Source organism: Anas acuta, chromosome Z (genome assembly GCF_963932015.1).
Source record: "Anas acuta chromosome Z, bAnaAcu1.1, whole genome shotgun sequence".
NCBI lineage: Eukaryota > Metazoa > Chordata > Aves > Anseriformes > Anatidae > Anas > Anas acuta.
The window spans coordinates 13,813,662-13,829,263 of NC_089017.1; the positions used below are offsets into that span (position 1 = coordinate 13,813,662).

At 41.7% G+C, this 15,602-nt stretch overlaps 2 protein-coding genes across 4 annotated transcripts in view; one reads left to right on the top strand and one right to left on the bottom strand.

Annotated features, from left to right (window-relative positions):
• CDC20B (cell division cycle 20B) overlaps positions 1–15,520 on the bottom strand; it is a 34,395-nt gene extending 18,875 nt beyond the window's left edge. The window contains exons 1-4 of the mRNA XM_068667079.1: positions 15,264–15,520; positions 14,973–15,044; positions 2,640–2,853; positions 613–734 (exon numbers count right to left, since the gene is read on the bottom strand). Coding sequence (XP_068523180.1) covers positions 613–734; positions 2,640–2,853; positions 14,973–15,044; positions 15,264–15,326 — 471 coding nt within the window. The 5' untranslated portion in view covers positions 15,327–15,520. The remainder of the gene's footprint in view (positions 1–612; positions 735–2,639; positions 2,854–14,972; positions 15,045–15,263) is intronic.
• On the top strand, positions 5,650–14,557 carry GPX8 (glutathione peroxidase 8 (putative)). Of its 3 annotated transcripts, none has more exons than XR_011091188.1 (4): positions 5,650–6,040; positions 6,641–6,902; positions 8,729–9,004; positions 14,045–14,557. XR_011091188.1 is itself a non-coding variant. In XM_068667077.1 (3 exons), the coding sequence occupies exons 1-3, from the start codon at positions 5,834–5,836 to the stop codon at positions 8,890–8,892; spliced, it is 633 nt and encodes a 210-aa protein (XP_068523178.1). In that variant the 5' UTR covers positions 5,651–5,833; the 3' UTR covers positions 8,893–9,453. The 3 variants fall into 3 exon arrangements, 1 of the variants encoding a protein (XP_068523178.1); XR_011091187.1 differs by lacking the exon at positions 14,045–14,557 and adding an exon at positions 13,031–13,997; XM_068667077.1 differs by lacking the exon at positions 14,045–14,557 and having other exon boundaries at positions 5,651–6,040; positions 8,729–9,453.
• Positions 15,521–15,602: the final 82 nt, after the last annotated feature.

Consider the following 15,602-nt stretch of genomic DNA (forward strand, 5'->3'; position numbering starts at 1 on the left):
AAAAAGCAGCACCAAAATGGGAGGAGAACTGAAGTCTTCATATCACATGGTAGAGATTTCTTGTGTTCATTCATCTTTGGCCAAGAATCATTAAACATTACTAACTAGCCTTTGAGTTTCTATTGTCGTGATAAAAAACATTATTCACAGAAAGCTATTTTTTGGCAATTTTTTACAGCATCTCATTCTGTCTACGTGACCAGAAGAACCGCAACATCCTGCACAATTGAAGAAATTATCTTCTTCATGCATAGTGGTTATTAAGCATGTGAAAAACTGAGTCATTCGTGGTCTTTATGCGCATTTTTTATAATACAGGTTTTCCCTCTGAGGTCACAAGTGCATCTTGAGGGCTTCATTAACTTGGTTTCAATTTTAGTTTGCAGGACGACAGGCTGACAGAAGGGGACAGAAACTGAATCAAACAAATGATGAAGCTATTGTTCCTGTCATCTTTTTAGCAAACATTTCCTAAATGGATCTCCTCTTGTTAATGTTCTCCGTGTTAATAAGGCAGCATCTGCACAACAGGTTCCAGACCAAAGATAGGGTTAAAGAACACATCGGGAAAACAAATATCCTACCTGTGCATTTTAATGTTGTGTTGCATACCTGTTTCTTTCCTATTTTAGTTCTCCTGTTATTTCTCCATTCTAAGCCTTCTGCAGTGTGACTGCAGGGTAGAGTCACAGTTGTTTCCCTCATGGAGAGTTTCTTAGGTATCTGAGGTGTCACTGAGAAAAAAATAATTTTAATGGAAACATTTTACTCAAAACCATACATAGGGGTATTGTCTAGAACTTTTTCAGAAAAGCATTTATTTTCTAGCAGCAATATTCTCAAAGCTGACTGGCACACTAAGTGGGACGATACAAATGCTGGCATTTGATTTAGTCAGTCTGCTCTCCCTTTCCTTCAGTGTCAAGGAAAAGAAACAGATGCCTGTACAGCACTGTTCATCTTGTCCTAAAAAAGACATCTAAAAAAGATCGGATTGGTCATTCCCTTTATAAGCTGTATATATTTACTTCTATAACACATATCTATTGACTGGCTACACCAGAACCTACTCCACACAAAATCAAAGTCTGATTTCCCACAACCATAAAGGCTTTCACCACTGCTGGTGACGCGAGTATGCAGTACTTTCTGTTCTAGAAACCAAAGCAGGGAAAAATTCAGTTTAGAACATGAATCCAGCTTTTGAACGTGAATTTCCCAGAGCTGGGCATGCATTATGACCACACTGTTGAAGAGTATTCTGCTCAGCGTAAGATAGAATGGCACTTTGTCTCCAACAACTGTGGCCTCATAGGAATACATCTTGTACAGCAACAAGCACCTTTTATTTGTTTTCTAAAGATTTCCATGATTAATCATGAAATGTGCCTTGTTTAGTTCCCTTGCTCTTCCAAGAAATTCTTCTAGTACATGCAAGACCCTTCTGCACTTTACCACTGCTGGATGTGGGAGTGAGTTCAAAGGCTTATTTAGTCTTTCTTCAGCTCCCTCTGTTGTTGATGGAGGGAAACAGCCTCTTCCAGAGTCAGTTCTCTAGACCTAAGTCCTGAAAGTACATGTACGACTGCGCTCTGAATGACAAACATGCCTTACCCTACGGTGTGTTGAGAATAAGTGTCTACTGGCAGGCAGGACTTTCGTCAATACCTATAGCCTTAGATATTGGAGGGGAAACTAACTTAAGGCACACGTCTCCTTCAGTGGGTCATCACAGAGTATACACAGCACCACATCCAGGCATGCAGACTGGTCGAAGTTCTGCAGTTGTAGACAGGTCTCGGGTAGCCACGTGCAAGGCAAAGGGAGACCTTATCACGCTCTACAGGTACCTTAAAGGAGGCTGTAGCAAGGTGGGAGTTGGTCTGTTCTCCCACATGCCTGGTGACAGGACAAGGGGGAATGGGCTAAAGTTGCGCCAGGGGAGGTTTAGGTTGGATATTAGGAAGAACTTCTTTACTGAAAGGGTTGTTAGGCATTGGAATGGGCTGCCTAGGGAAGTGGTGGAGTCACCATCCCTGGAAGTCTTTAAAAGACGTTTAGATGTAGAGCTTAGGGATATGGTTTAGTGGGGACTGTTAGCGTTAGGTCAGAGGTTGGACTCAGTGATCTTGGAGATCTCTTCCAACCTAGATGATTCTGTGAAAGGAAATAAGTATGCATGAATTCTCCTACTGTCCTGCCAGCTATGGATAGCTTTTTGAGGTGCAAATGTGCAGCAACAAACTGAGCGCTGTTACAGCCCAGTGCAACTTAAATCCAGCCCCACACACACCCCAGTGTAAAGGCAAAAAGGTTTATCTGTAACAGAAATTACTTGGCTGGGGATGAAGTTTTGTCTTTTCTTTTGCCCTCACCCCTGATGTTTACTGTCTGTGTGACCTACCGTCCTAGTCTGCCTGCACACTGCTAACAGCAGGCCTGGCTTTCCTCTCGTTCGCTGTCAGCAGTGTAATTCTGCTGAAAGGAAGCTGGCCCTGAGCTTGCCCTGCCTGGGGAGCGCTACACAGACTGCAGCTGCTGCACGCCACAGCCCTTGTCCATTGGACACGGGGAAACGTCATCCCACAGAATTACCCACATGATGCCATCCTGTATGTGAAAATAACTCTTTGCCTGACCTGGAGTCTCCCCAGGTGTGTCTGCAGGCTGGGCCCCCCCAGGGGTACTGTGGTGGGCCCTGCAGGCCCTGCTGGGCTCCTCAGCGCGGCCTCCTGCGTGCAGCTGCTGCCATCTTGTGACAATGGGGCTGCTCGCCACCGGGCCCCTGGCCACCAGCTGCTTCTTCATGGAGCTCTTAAACCTCGCGTACGTCGTCCTCTCTGAGGCGGCGACCTGCACAAGTGGAGGGAGCCAAAACACCAGGGTCAGTCATCGCTAAACACTGTTCTGTCCCCTCATGCTGTTGCAAATCTGTGTGGGCTCGGCACAGCTCTGAGCAGCAGGACATGGCGATGGGCATCGGGGTGGCTACACGGTACACAGCAAGTGATGGGATTTTTCCTACATCACACAGGGGAAGCAGCAACTCCCAGCTGCAGCAGAGTAACTCAGGAGCTGTTCAGAGCTAGGAGCAGTCACGACTGTCAGGTAGCTGATCAGCACAATATTTACCTTTCCACAGAGAAATACTCAAAGAAACTGAAGTAAGGAAGTTAAGAACTGGAAGGATCTAAGTATAAGTACATAAAGTGTGAGGAGAAAAAGAAAATGGAGAAAGAAAGAAAGAAAAAAAAAAAAAAAAGAATGAAAAGGGAAAGGGGAAAGGGGAAAAGGGGAAAAGGGGAAAGAGGGAAGAGGGGGAAAGAGGGAAAGGGGGAAAGGGAAAAGTCCTATTTAGGTAGGTAACCCTGAATCATTTGACAGGTAGAGACAATATCAGGTTGAGACAATAGATAGAAAACTAAATAAGGGCTGGCAAAAGTTCAGGCAAAATTTGCAATTCTTAAAATTGCATCCTAAAAGATGCGATTCTTGTCACAGTCACATAGAAAGTCTGCAGCACAGAAGAAAACCAAATTTGTATCACTCATGCACTAGGATACAGCACTGACCTTAGAAAGACACAAAACATTTTCAGAGGTTTAGTTTAGCATCTTTGGGCTGGTCTCTCAAAGATAAGAGCATTCAGCAAACCTATCTTAGCTGTCTGGAGCCAGGTTGGTTTTCTGATCTTTTCCCAAAGAAGGACTTAGCACATTTCTGATTTCTGAATCTTCTCATCGCCAGCATGACACGCTCATGGTGTTATATTTAATGTTACACTTAATTTATTTAGCCATACTAAATTAAGATCAAATGACAGATTTACATTTCTTACTTTTAATTCCATACATAAAAGACAATTATTAAACAAGAGAGTCAGAGAAACTGAATAATACTGAATACAAGACTGCTTTTCAGTTTCAAGGCTATGTTTTAGGGCATCATGTGAAAGTATCAACAATACTAAGGAAGCACTGCAAGTGTAATAGGCTTCAGAATCATTGTTTGACACTTCTGTGAATATTTATAGTATATTAAGCATTAAGTTTTGTTATTTTTTCCCTATTTCTGACATAATGTTCTGTGCAAATTACAAGCTATCAAGATGTAACTTGAACTCTAGCATCCTGCATGGATTTTCTGAAATCAAACACACTCAGACTTGCTTTTGAAGTCAGCATCAGCAATCTGTGCTTGCTTTCTGACTACAGCTTTTTTCCTTTCATCAGACAAGTCTGCACCTTTTCTGTCCCCTCTACTTTAACTCTGAGGGTTCACTGCCTGGCAGACATCAAGCCTCACATAACCCCTAGGTCAGAAGACACATCCATATAAATACTGAAATTTCATAGTATATCACAAGCATCTCTCTGTATAGAACTGTATGAAACACTTTATAAAGTCTTGTTAAAATAAATGAACACGGACCTTAGCTAGAGAACGTTGTAGAAACTGCTGAATGTACCATTATGGTATTGTACAAATCAAAGGTAGTTGAGGTAATATCTAAGCCCACAAAAAACAACAGACACCCAAATCCCAGGTTTCACCTTTGCAAAGTCCTGTTCTATTCTCATCCCTAAAAAGGTACCCTCTGATTGAAGGAAAAAAAAATAAAAAAGGAGTGAAAAGAAAAACAAGAGGCTAAAGGCTAGTTCAGACTGGGAGCAAAAGAAAGTTAGACAAGCAACAAGGATGTTAGACAAGCAACAGGCAGCAAAGATGGAGATAGCTTAGAAAAGCCCAAGGACAGAAATATGAAGAGGAAAAAAAAAAAAAAATGAAAATGAAAGCTGACAGAAAGGCAATAGCAAATGGACAGAAAGAAAGAAAGAAAATCTAAACAAGACATGAAGAAAGAAAGAGAAAATTATGTTTTTTTCCATGATTTGTCACCACTACATGTCAATGTACCTTCAGAGACTGAGAGCAAGAAGCAAACACCTTTAAAACAGAAAACAATTAAAGGCAGACAGAGAAGTCACTAGAGGTGCATGGCTTTGAAGTTGAGAGTTTCTTTCACAATTGCCTCAGCAAAACATCATTGGAGCTGCATGGCCAAGGTCTGAGACTCAGCTAACTCATTTTGCCCTTGTGCATACCTTGCATCTTCTTATCTCCCCATAGCTAGCAGCCAGGTAGGCAGTAGCAATACAAAAGCAACCTATTTTCCATCATGTTTTCTGTCCCCCCAATTAAATGTGTGTGTGTGTGTGTGTGTGTGTGTGTGTGTGTGTGTGTGTTTGTGTGTGTGTGTGTGTGTGTGTGTGTGTGTGTGTGTCTGTGTGTGTGTGTGTGTGTGTGTGTGTGTATTTGTGATTTTCTTCCCTTTTGCTAACCTATAAAGAAGGTTTTCTCTCTGCTCATGTGATGCAAAACCGTTTTACAAAGCTGCCTGTGTCACACAGCATCTCATGCAAACAGGCTTCTTCAATACTGCTCTCCTTGTTAAGGTCGGGGGCACCTGATGGGCCGAGGAGATGTGCTAGAGCTGCATTACAGACGCATCAATGAGGCCCTAGGCAGTTCTCAGGACAGTGTACAGGCGAACACTGCAGTTACTCCACACAGCTCAGCCAAACAGAGCAATCTGCATCGCTAGGTGAAGCAGCACACTGTTCATTCAGTTCTTTTTTCCTAGCAGGAGGCATTTCCCTACTCTACCGAGCGCCCTGGAGCCCAGCAGAGGCACTGTGAAGTGAAACATCTGCTTCAGCAACAGGGACAAAACGAGCAGCGTGTCCTTTTTAGTCTGAGTTGCAAGTTTCGAGTTTCAGCTCCTCCTTCGCATTCTGGGCCTGCCCTGGCTTCTCTCCCAAGTGTTTCGAAAATGGAGCCTCTCACAACTACTTACCCTCTGAAATATTCAGTGCCCAAAGCCAGGGTCTTTGTCGTTTTTCTGTCGATGGTTTTGTGTACTGCAGTTCTCTGCATACTGCAACTCAGATTTTTTAAACCTAAATCCAAAGATTTTTATTCTTTCGAAGTCAAGGATTCACGAGGAAGGATCGTTTCATTGGAGAAGTACAGAGGGAAAGTAAGTTACAACTTCATTTTATCTTTTTCTTGAATCTTTACTGAAAAACTGACATCCATTGGTAAGAAAACAAAAAGGTTGATTGTGGGAATTTACAGCAGAGATTTGTCCTAACTTCCTGTTATGTAAACAGTAAGCTACAGATAATATTATTTTTTTTAGTCCTGCTTCCAGAATTAACTATTAGAGCTAATAAATGAAGAAAGAATTACTATAAATCAGTACGATATAAGAATTGAATTTGTGCATGTTAATCTTAGTTAAGAATGATGACATGTTGCATTGAATTTTAGACACTGATCTGAGAAATATCATTTTAATGCCTGCTCTAAGTATCTGTTGTTGTTTTGTTTTTACATGCTTATATTTAAACAAAGCTGTCAGTTTAAGTTTATCCATTTACAGGATGTTTAAAGAAGGATGTCTCAAAGTAAATACCTCCAGCAGCTATCACTCTTATCAGTTTAATGAAATTATGACCAGAGTCTAGCTCTCAGGTAGGAATAGTGTGGTAGTGTGATATGTCACGTTAAGATTTAATTGAAATCTCTGTGCCATCTCAGGGTTCTTCCTCAATGTTCTGACTTTATTTCTTCAAAGGCAACTTTGGTTGTAAACGTGGCGAGTTACTGCCAGAACACAGACAAAAACTACATCGCCCTGCAAGAGCTACACAGGGAGTTTGGTCCCTCCCACTTCACTGTGCTGGCCTTTCCCTGCAACCAGTTCGGAGAATCAGAGCCCGGCTCAAGCCAGGAAATAGAGGCTTTTGCCAAAGGAAACTATGGAGTAACTTTCCCTGTTTTCCACAAAATCAAGATCCTGGGATCAGAAGCAGAACCCGCCTTTAAATTTCTAATAGGTAACTATTTTCTTTGGTATATTGAGCTGCCTCTAACCACAGTATTCACCCTCCATTCCTGTAGGAGTTTGTTTGACAGGCCAAGTCTGAGCACACACCATAGCCTATGGAGAGAAACAGGCACTATGCACACATTTTGCACACATTTGTCTCATTTTAATGTGGATATTGAGGAATACAAAGGTTAGAAGACCCCGAAAGCATCTGTTTCTCCCCACTGAGGATAAAAACAGCTTACTGTGACCAGCCCAGCTAGAAACATCCAATCTGATGGATATGTAAACCAGAGTGCAAAGACCCCCCCCTACAAAATCCTGCTTCAGATTATATGACATCTGTTGGAAAACAACTTTTCTTACAGAGAAAAGTGTAACTATGGGTGTCTTAATATTACTGGAAGATATTACATAAATGCATACAGATAAGAAGATTCCTTTTTAAGCAAAGAGCAACCAAGAGCATACAGTAGGATATATAACCACTAATTTGCATTAATTTATCTTGTGACCTTAGGGCCCAACTTGTAAAATGGGCTTGCATTGTTGGGAAGCCCTGTTACAGTAAACATTTACTGAGCCTCATACTCTCATAAGCAAAATGAAATTCTACTTAGCTGACCAAGAAGCTCACAAACCTAAAGCTGACTTAAAAAGCCTCCCTGAATTTGCCTCCCTGAGCTTTGGCCAGGTCTTTGATCCATACTAAACACCAATATTATGAAAGAAAGGATACTTAGGACATAACCATCCTCTATAACATCTTTTTAACTAGAAAATGGGGTAGGAGAAGGCCCGAACTTTTATTCCACTTCCCTGCCCCAGACAGGATCACAAGTACCTAACCAATATTATAGGTGCTTCTCCAAACTATTACAGTAGTCCTGTAAGAAACTCCAGAACGTCCCAGCCTGTTGCAGTTCTTCACAATCCCTTGTCAGAAAGCTCTTTCAACATCTAAATGAAACGTCTCACACCACTTATGCCTATTGCTTCTTGCTGTATTCTCTGTGATACATTTTATGTTCTTGAAAATTATTATCATGGCCCTCCTCACTTACGAGCCTTTTAAGTGGTCAGCATTATCACTGCCACTGTGTTTCAACCCACCTCCTCTTAGGCACGTTGTCACCGAAGACGTCAGGTAAAGCCTCATCACCCTGAGTTGCCCTGATGTCCAGGGGAATTTCTGAATGCATTCTGGAGGTGCTTCTCAGTTCATTATAGAAGAGACTAGGCAAGAAGGTATCAGAGTTGGGTGGGATGAATCCAGGCCTCAGACTCAGATTCTAACTCAAGTGCAGTCAGCGTCAGGCTTTAATACCTACACAGAAACAGCATTGTTACATCCACACATTCAGTTCTTACTTGATATGCTGTTTGCACAAAGGGAGAAGGATTCTCTGGTACTTAAGTATTTTGACATAAAGTCTATCTTTCCCCGAGTTCCTTTGCTTCATAAGAAATTCCTGTGCATCTTCAATTAAACAAGCAACTGTTTACTTAATTTGGTTGTCTAGACATACAGAGGGTTGAACATCTCCATGCTACATCCCCTTCTGACTGTGACTGCTAGCTAGCATTTTTCCAGCACTGTCAGTCTGGTGCAAAAAGAATTCACTGGCAGTATAACACAATGCCAGGGCCTTCACACAACTACTTGTTGCTTTCACAGCAGCAGGGCATTTTGCCATTAAGATCATGTCCAAACTTCTAGGAAAGAACTGGGTAGGATTGCTTCGAAATAAATAGCTGAAGAATCACTGCAGGATAATGAAACAATTAGAAGAGTAAGGGCGTCACTAAAATGATCCAATACCATTCTTACAGATTCTTCAAAGAAAGAGCCTCGGTGGAATTTCTGGAAGTACTTGGTCAGTCCTGAGGGTAAAGTTGTGAAATTCTGGAGACCTGAAGAGCCCATAGAAAGTATCAAGCCAGAAGTAGCATCATTAATCAGGCAAATCATCATGAAAAAAAGAGAAGACCTTTGAAAAAGCCATTCACTCCGTGAATCCATTCAACAATGGATCAAAGCAATCCAACAGCATGGTTGTACAGCCTTACCACATTCCTGAGAAATGCTGCTAGAAGTTAAACCATCAGGTGATTTATTTTTTTTTTCTCTTTAGTGTTAGTATTTTCAGCTACACTATGTCAATTAATGTCGGGTTGGCTCCTGCAACAGCCTTGAGAGCAAGCCACTGAGGTCAATGAGGATGGCAAGATACTTGGTACTTTGCAGGCATGGACGTTCAATTTGCATAATGTTTCTGAATGTTTATTTACATTTGCTAACAGCTAATGTCAATTTTCACCAGCAGGAAGATAGCTAAAAGGAAGAGGATTGGTGATAAATTACTCAGTATTTGCACAGCAGACGTTTTGTTTCCCATCTACCAGTGACAAATTGGTTTTGAGACAAATGCAAGTGACCATACTAGCTTTACAATATTGACAGAGGAAAATTAATGAACTGTGGAGCTTTCAACTAAGTTGTAAAAACCTGTACATAGAAAGTAATATTATTAAAAGAAAAAGAAAACGAAAAAAAATGCAAAACTGTTTCCTTGCCCACTTTCTGTGTTTTGATTCAGCGTGCTTTTCACCCTTACAGCAACACCTTTAACCTCTTTAGCCTTCTCCGTACATTGGCAGTGCAGTACAATGCCTTGACTGTGAGCACATGCCCTGCTGGATTTCCTGTCTTCTGACCTGGGTGAAGGCAGGGCTTGTGTGCATAAACATGGCAGCTTACAGCAGGAGCCAAAGGGCAACAAAAATCAGCAGCATGGCTCTCTAACATCCTCAAGCACAGCTTTCTGAGGCTATCCAATACAATGCTCCCGAGCCACCTAATAAACAAAGTCTTCAGGTAGAGACATTTGAAGGGGACAAAGGGTCTTGCCTCAAGCCTTGCTCTTCTCACCTTGCAGTTTCCCCTCTCCAGCATATAACTGCAATGCCATTCCCAGTTCTATTCCAGTGTTCTAGTTCAAACTGATATTCTGATTGACCTGTCTGATGAAGGGAGAAAAATTGGAATGAAGACCCTATGCCAGCTGTCTGAAAGGAGAGCTGAGAGGACAGGAACAAGAGAAATCAGTATCTCCTATATGAAAGTGAACAGGCAGAATTAGTGCTGCTCTGTAACGCTAGCAGTGACTGAAAATAATTGAATTTGTAAAAAAAAGAAAAACACTTTTACCTGAGAAAACATTCATTGAATTTCTTACTGCTTGGTCAGAATCTGATATATCTATCTGTATAGAAGTGTGAGTATAGGTACCATTCTATGTAGGTACCGTTCAGTCCTGAATCTGAACAGATTCAAGGCTTACTGTTTAGTAAGTGTTCCTCCAAAAACTCACTATGTTTGTATTAATTGTTCTTCATGAGAAATGCCAACTACTCCAATGCAGTATTTAAGGCAGATCACTGGTAAACTAAACACTTCCTTCTTAAAGTTATTCCAAGATAAAAACAAAGCATCTTTAACTGTCAAATTTGCACAGACTTAGAAAGAATAAATAAAAAGCAAGTTAGAGCACTGTTATACAAGCACACATTTACCTATGCTCAAAAGTCAGCACAAGAATAGATCTATGCATGTTTGTGCCCACTTATAGTTTAAATTGGATATTGCATATAAAATATATGTACTAAACTAAAATCACTATGAACAGATTAAAACCTATTTATTGGACTTTTCAATAATCCCAGCAACTTCAGCTACAACTGCCTTTAAGGTTACCAGAATTCAGTCCACAAATGTTAAATTTTCTTCAATTCCATTTAAGCATTAACTATTGTAGCCTTGATCCTAATGATTCCTTTATTTCTATCTTTCACTCTTTAGGTCTCTTCTTTTTCTCCAACAAATACCATTAACCAGCTCCTATTTCCAAAAATTTACCCAGGACTGCAAATATTCTAAATCTACTTCAGTCACTGGACTTGTCCCTGTTAATGCAAGCATTATCAGAAAATATTTGTTTGCTGAGCCCATACATCAATGTTCCAGTAAATATGAGCAATATTAGCGGAGCTGTGAAGTCATAGGATGACTTCCAAAACAAAATTTATGTCAGACCAGAACCCCTTTTTCTCATTCTGTCTCTGACAAAAGATGATGATGTTACTTGTACTCCCTATGGCGAGCAGTCTACAGACCATGTTATCACCTGACCTGTCTCAGTCATGGTGAAGCCAAAAAAATGCCAAATGTGCAAACAATTACACAAACAGATCCTGAACTCTGGCTCTGGACAACATATTTACATGGATGTTGCTCCTGTCATTCTGAAATCCCACGTGAATGACCTGTAGCTCTAGCAGCAAAAATAAATGCTATTTCCACATTTGAGCATGTCCCTGGAGCACAGTCACTAAGGAAGAAGGGCTCTGCAGAAGCACTTCACATCAGTCCTTGTTACAGCAATACATTTCTTACTGCTGTCTGTGGCTCTAGTTTGGTTCTACTACTGTGGAATTGACAAACTTCTCAGCACCTACGATTCATGAGAGATTTCTTTCCCTAACCCCCTTTGCTCATTTTAAACTATTTTTTGATCAAAGCAAGCAAGTTGCAGAGAAACAAAAGTGCTGCTTTTCTGCTAGCTCCCATTTAAGTCAACTCAGCCTAAGCTGAAGCCACACTCCTCTCCCGCAGAAGGACCTGCAGCTGTTAAGAAAAAGCTGAAAGTTTCCAAATCGCTTCTGTGGTTCCACTGCCTGCTTCTTGACACTGCCCTGACTGCTCCAAAGGCCTTAGCCTTTGTTTGTAAGGCTCTGTTTAGCCTTAGGATCATATTTAGTGGTGGAAGAAAACATACTCACAAGGGGCCCAAACCTGAAACTTTTACTGAAGTTACTGAATTTACATAAATTAGTAATCTCTTTAGAAACCAATTGGATTAGCTCCATAATTGTGTAAAATATATTAAATATATTTTTATAGATGCACACAGTTTGTGTAACCTATCACACCTTCTTTCAGTCAGGGGAACTAGTCTAGCACAGGGCCCCACACCAGCTAAGGATGCGATGAGGTATTCATAGCAACAGTCTTGATATTCTTGTCTCAACAGTGATGCAGTGATGTGCTGATGTGGCAGTGTAGTTAGTTGCTGGTGTATGGGGAGCAGCTAACTAACAACACACTGCCTAATCACCACACACAGCACTAGGACCAACCTAATTCTGGAGAGTTTCACAACGTTGTTCCCATTTCTCTTCCTAGAAGGCCTTCATTTAGACGGTTTGCAAGGCACATTACTTGCTTTGTTTGAGTGCTCCTATAACAAAGAGTTTCTTTGGCATTCCATAAAGACAAAGTGCAGAGATGAGGACAGAGGTAACGTTCTGATGCCTGTGGCAGTATGTTTGATAGAAGCTTACAGTGTAATATGAATCAAAAGGATCCATTTCCTTCCAGCCTCTAACCTGCCAAAGAATAATATATGTCCTATTCAAACTCCTGTTGTCTCCTGGTGAGAATATGTGCAGTTTTTTAGGGCATCCATGTTCACAAATTAAGCCATTAAGCAAGGAGAGAAAAAAAGCTTTAAAAATTACTTCTGTTTTATAGAATGGAAAGGTAATTATTGTTCAGTTACAGCCTTCAGGCAGTTAGTGAAATGTGATTTTAAGCCTTTCCAACTTCTAATTACTCAAAGCAAAAAAAAAAAAACATTTAATTAAATTTAAAAATTAAATAAATAACGTTTTTAATTGTTCTTTTAAGAAAACTTCCAGAGAAATTAAAGTGGTTTGATTTTTTTTTTCAAACCTGAAATAATTATTGAATTAATTACCTGCCTGTTTCAAGCATTTATAAACTTCCTACTACCTTGGTATATAAAAGCAGACACACAAAAAAAAAAAATCTAAACCAACCAAAAATTCTCTCAATTCTTTGGATAAGGGGAATACAACATACAACTATAATACTGAAAATGAGCCTGACAGTCAAAAAACAATAATAATCAAATGGATCCAAAAGTTTCCATATACAAAACTAGCAGCTCTCCAGTTTGATGCTAAAGGTATGTGTATCAGGATAGCAACTGCATGTTAGCTGATGTCAGAATTTCAACCAGCTAACATACACTGCCATCCCGTCACACACAGGTGCACCACCTCCCTTACTGGAAATTAGATTCAACATAAACAGCGATGGACTGGCCCTGCAGCTGGTGACAGTGCAGTAGTGACTGCTACACCCAAATACAGCAGCCACCGAACAACACACTGCCTACAAGCCACAGAGTTCATGCAGAGTGAGATTTCTCCTGAAATGCAAGTACCTGGAGACATCTACCTAAATTCAGCATTGTGTACCTCTTTCAAGTTTCATGTTTCATATACATATAAATACACACGTATGTATGTTCAAGCAGTAAATACTTACATACAATGCATGACACAGATAAGTTTCCGATTCAGTAAGACTTGAATTAAATTAATTGTACAAAACCCACATGGAATGTGAGAAGTATCAGACTCCAGACTATCAAAAAGGAATGCGAAATTGTTGTAAACAATTTCTTGCCTTGCCTTGTACCAGCACCAGTGTAGAATGTTGTCTCCACAAGTAAATTAGTATCATACACACTTACTTCAGTCCTTTTCTTCCTTGAGCATCCATATTGGTCATTGTGGGAGCCGAGGCCTGGGACTAGATGAGCCAGGAGTTTAACTCAGTGTAGCTGATTTTCTTATTTTGAAATACGAATCATTACTGATTACTTCATAGCACAAATTGACTTCAGGTGATGAGGCTCACTGTACCTCCCTTTACAGAAAGATGCATAAGGACTCTAAGATTCAAGCTCATGGATTTAGGCTGGATGGAGGTAAAATTTTACCTACAACATCCATTTTGAAAGAAAACCCTTTGAAGTCATGCTGAAGTCAGTCACTGAGTTAAATGTCTTGGATCAAAGCAAATTAGTACCAAAAATTAATACCAAATTTGAAGACTTCTCTTTGTTCTTAAAAGCAAGGCTTAGGTCACTGAAAATAAATCTCACCAACCCTGAATTCTCAGTACAAAACAAAACACTAAGACATTTACTTGTCAGAATGCTGCTGTTAGCAGCTACAGAGTAGTGTTGGCTAATTGCTTTCTGGTTTGTCCCACAGCAAGAGGAGGCCACCTCTGAGTTTTCCACGATGCTTGTGAATGCAACAATATGGAGTGCAGCTAGCAGCTGTTCACACCTCTGAGACAACAGCCAGCTAACAGGCACTGCCAGACTGCTACAATCCACTGTTTTGGCCATTGGCTCCCCCTCAGCCCCCAGTCAAACCTTCTCCTAGAGCCCAGTCGTTGCTCACATTAACTACACAGCTTTTCCTGTGGGGTCACTTACAGAACATTTTTATTTTGGAGTGACATTCTAAGCATGCTGGCAGCAAAATTTATTTTACTGTCACATCTATGGGTGCACTGCTTATCCCCTGTTTCGTCACTTCCAATACGGTCATTTCCCTTTACACCTTCACACAGTCCATCACTTTATGCATTCCATTCTCACTAGGTTTTGCGATACTTGTCAAATCCATAAAGTGCAAGCTGCCTGTTATTTTGCATTTTGCTTATTGTCAAGCATACAGTTCGTGAATATCATGTTTTTTACCTATGTACCTACCGTATACATGAGTTCTGTGTGGTTCTTTTTATCTTTACCACCCCCTAAATGTGGACAAGTCAGCTTGAAGTGCCAGTAAAAAGACAACAGAGTAAATCTGCAGAATCTCTTCAATCAAATCAGGCAGTGCTTGCTTTTAAACAGCAAGCAGTCCCCCTAGTGCCAAGAGAGAATCCCACGTGTTTCTGAATCCTTCCCTCAACAGATGTCACCATCATAACCTGCGTCTTTCAAACGCTTCAGATCTTGAAGTTAAGAAAGCGTGGTAAGGATTAACAGGAAAGGAAAATATATCATTCCTTTTCTCAAAATCGCCGATTTTCCACAGCCTCCTCCTCCTTTCCCTCCCTCCACAATCAAAAAGAGCAACACTAGTGCAACACAGACAGCGGGGAGCGAAGGTCTGTGCCTGCCCTTACCTCGGTCACCTGCTGCAGGCTTTGCTCTCTGCTCCGCTTCAGGTCTTTTCCGAGCGTCCCCATCACTTTCTCCTTCAAAGGAACAGAGGCACAACGCTTAACACAGACACCTAACTCAGCAGGGCTGCAGTTCCCTCACCCTGCATCGCCTGTGGCCAAGCCCAGACACTTGTGAGGCTTCACCACCCACGGAAGGGGCTGGTGGTGGCCGTCCACCAGCTCCTTGGACATGACCGCCCCAGGCCACCAGCAGCCTCCCATGTCCCTACAGGGCACCCAGAACACAGTTACCCATAGCAAATCCTCATCCGTCCTCATCCTCCTCGCAGCAGATTTCTCTAATTTCCACTCCATCTCTGCCGGGCCCGCCTGAACCCGCCAGCTGGTGGCTGACACACAGGATGGGGGACAGCAGCGGTGTGGGGAAGGCACGCCGGGTGGCAACTTGTGGGCACCGCAACTTGTGGGGACGGCGACTTGTGGGCTCGGCGACTTGTGGGCACAACGACCTGCCTCCAAGCCTTAGGCCAGCCGTCCGGCAGCCTGGTCCTCCCGTCCATTTAAGCACAGGCCGGCGTCCCTCCCTGTCCCCCCCCCGCCCTGCGCTGCCCGCCGGCGGGACGCGGCGCT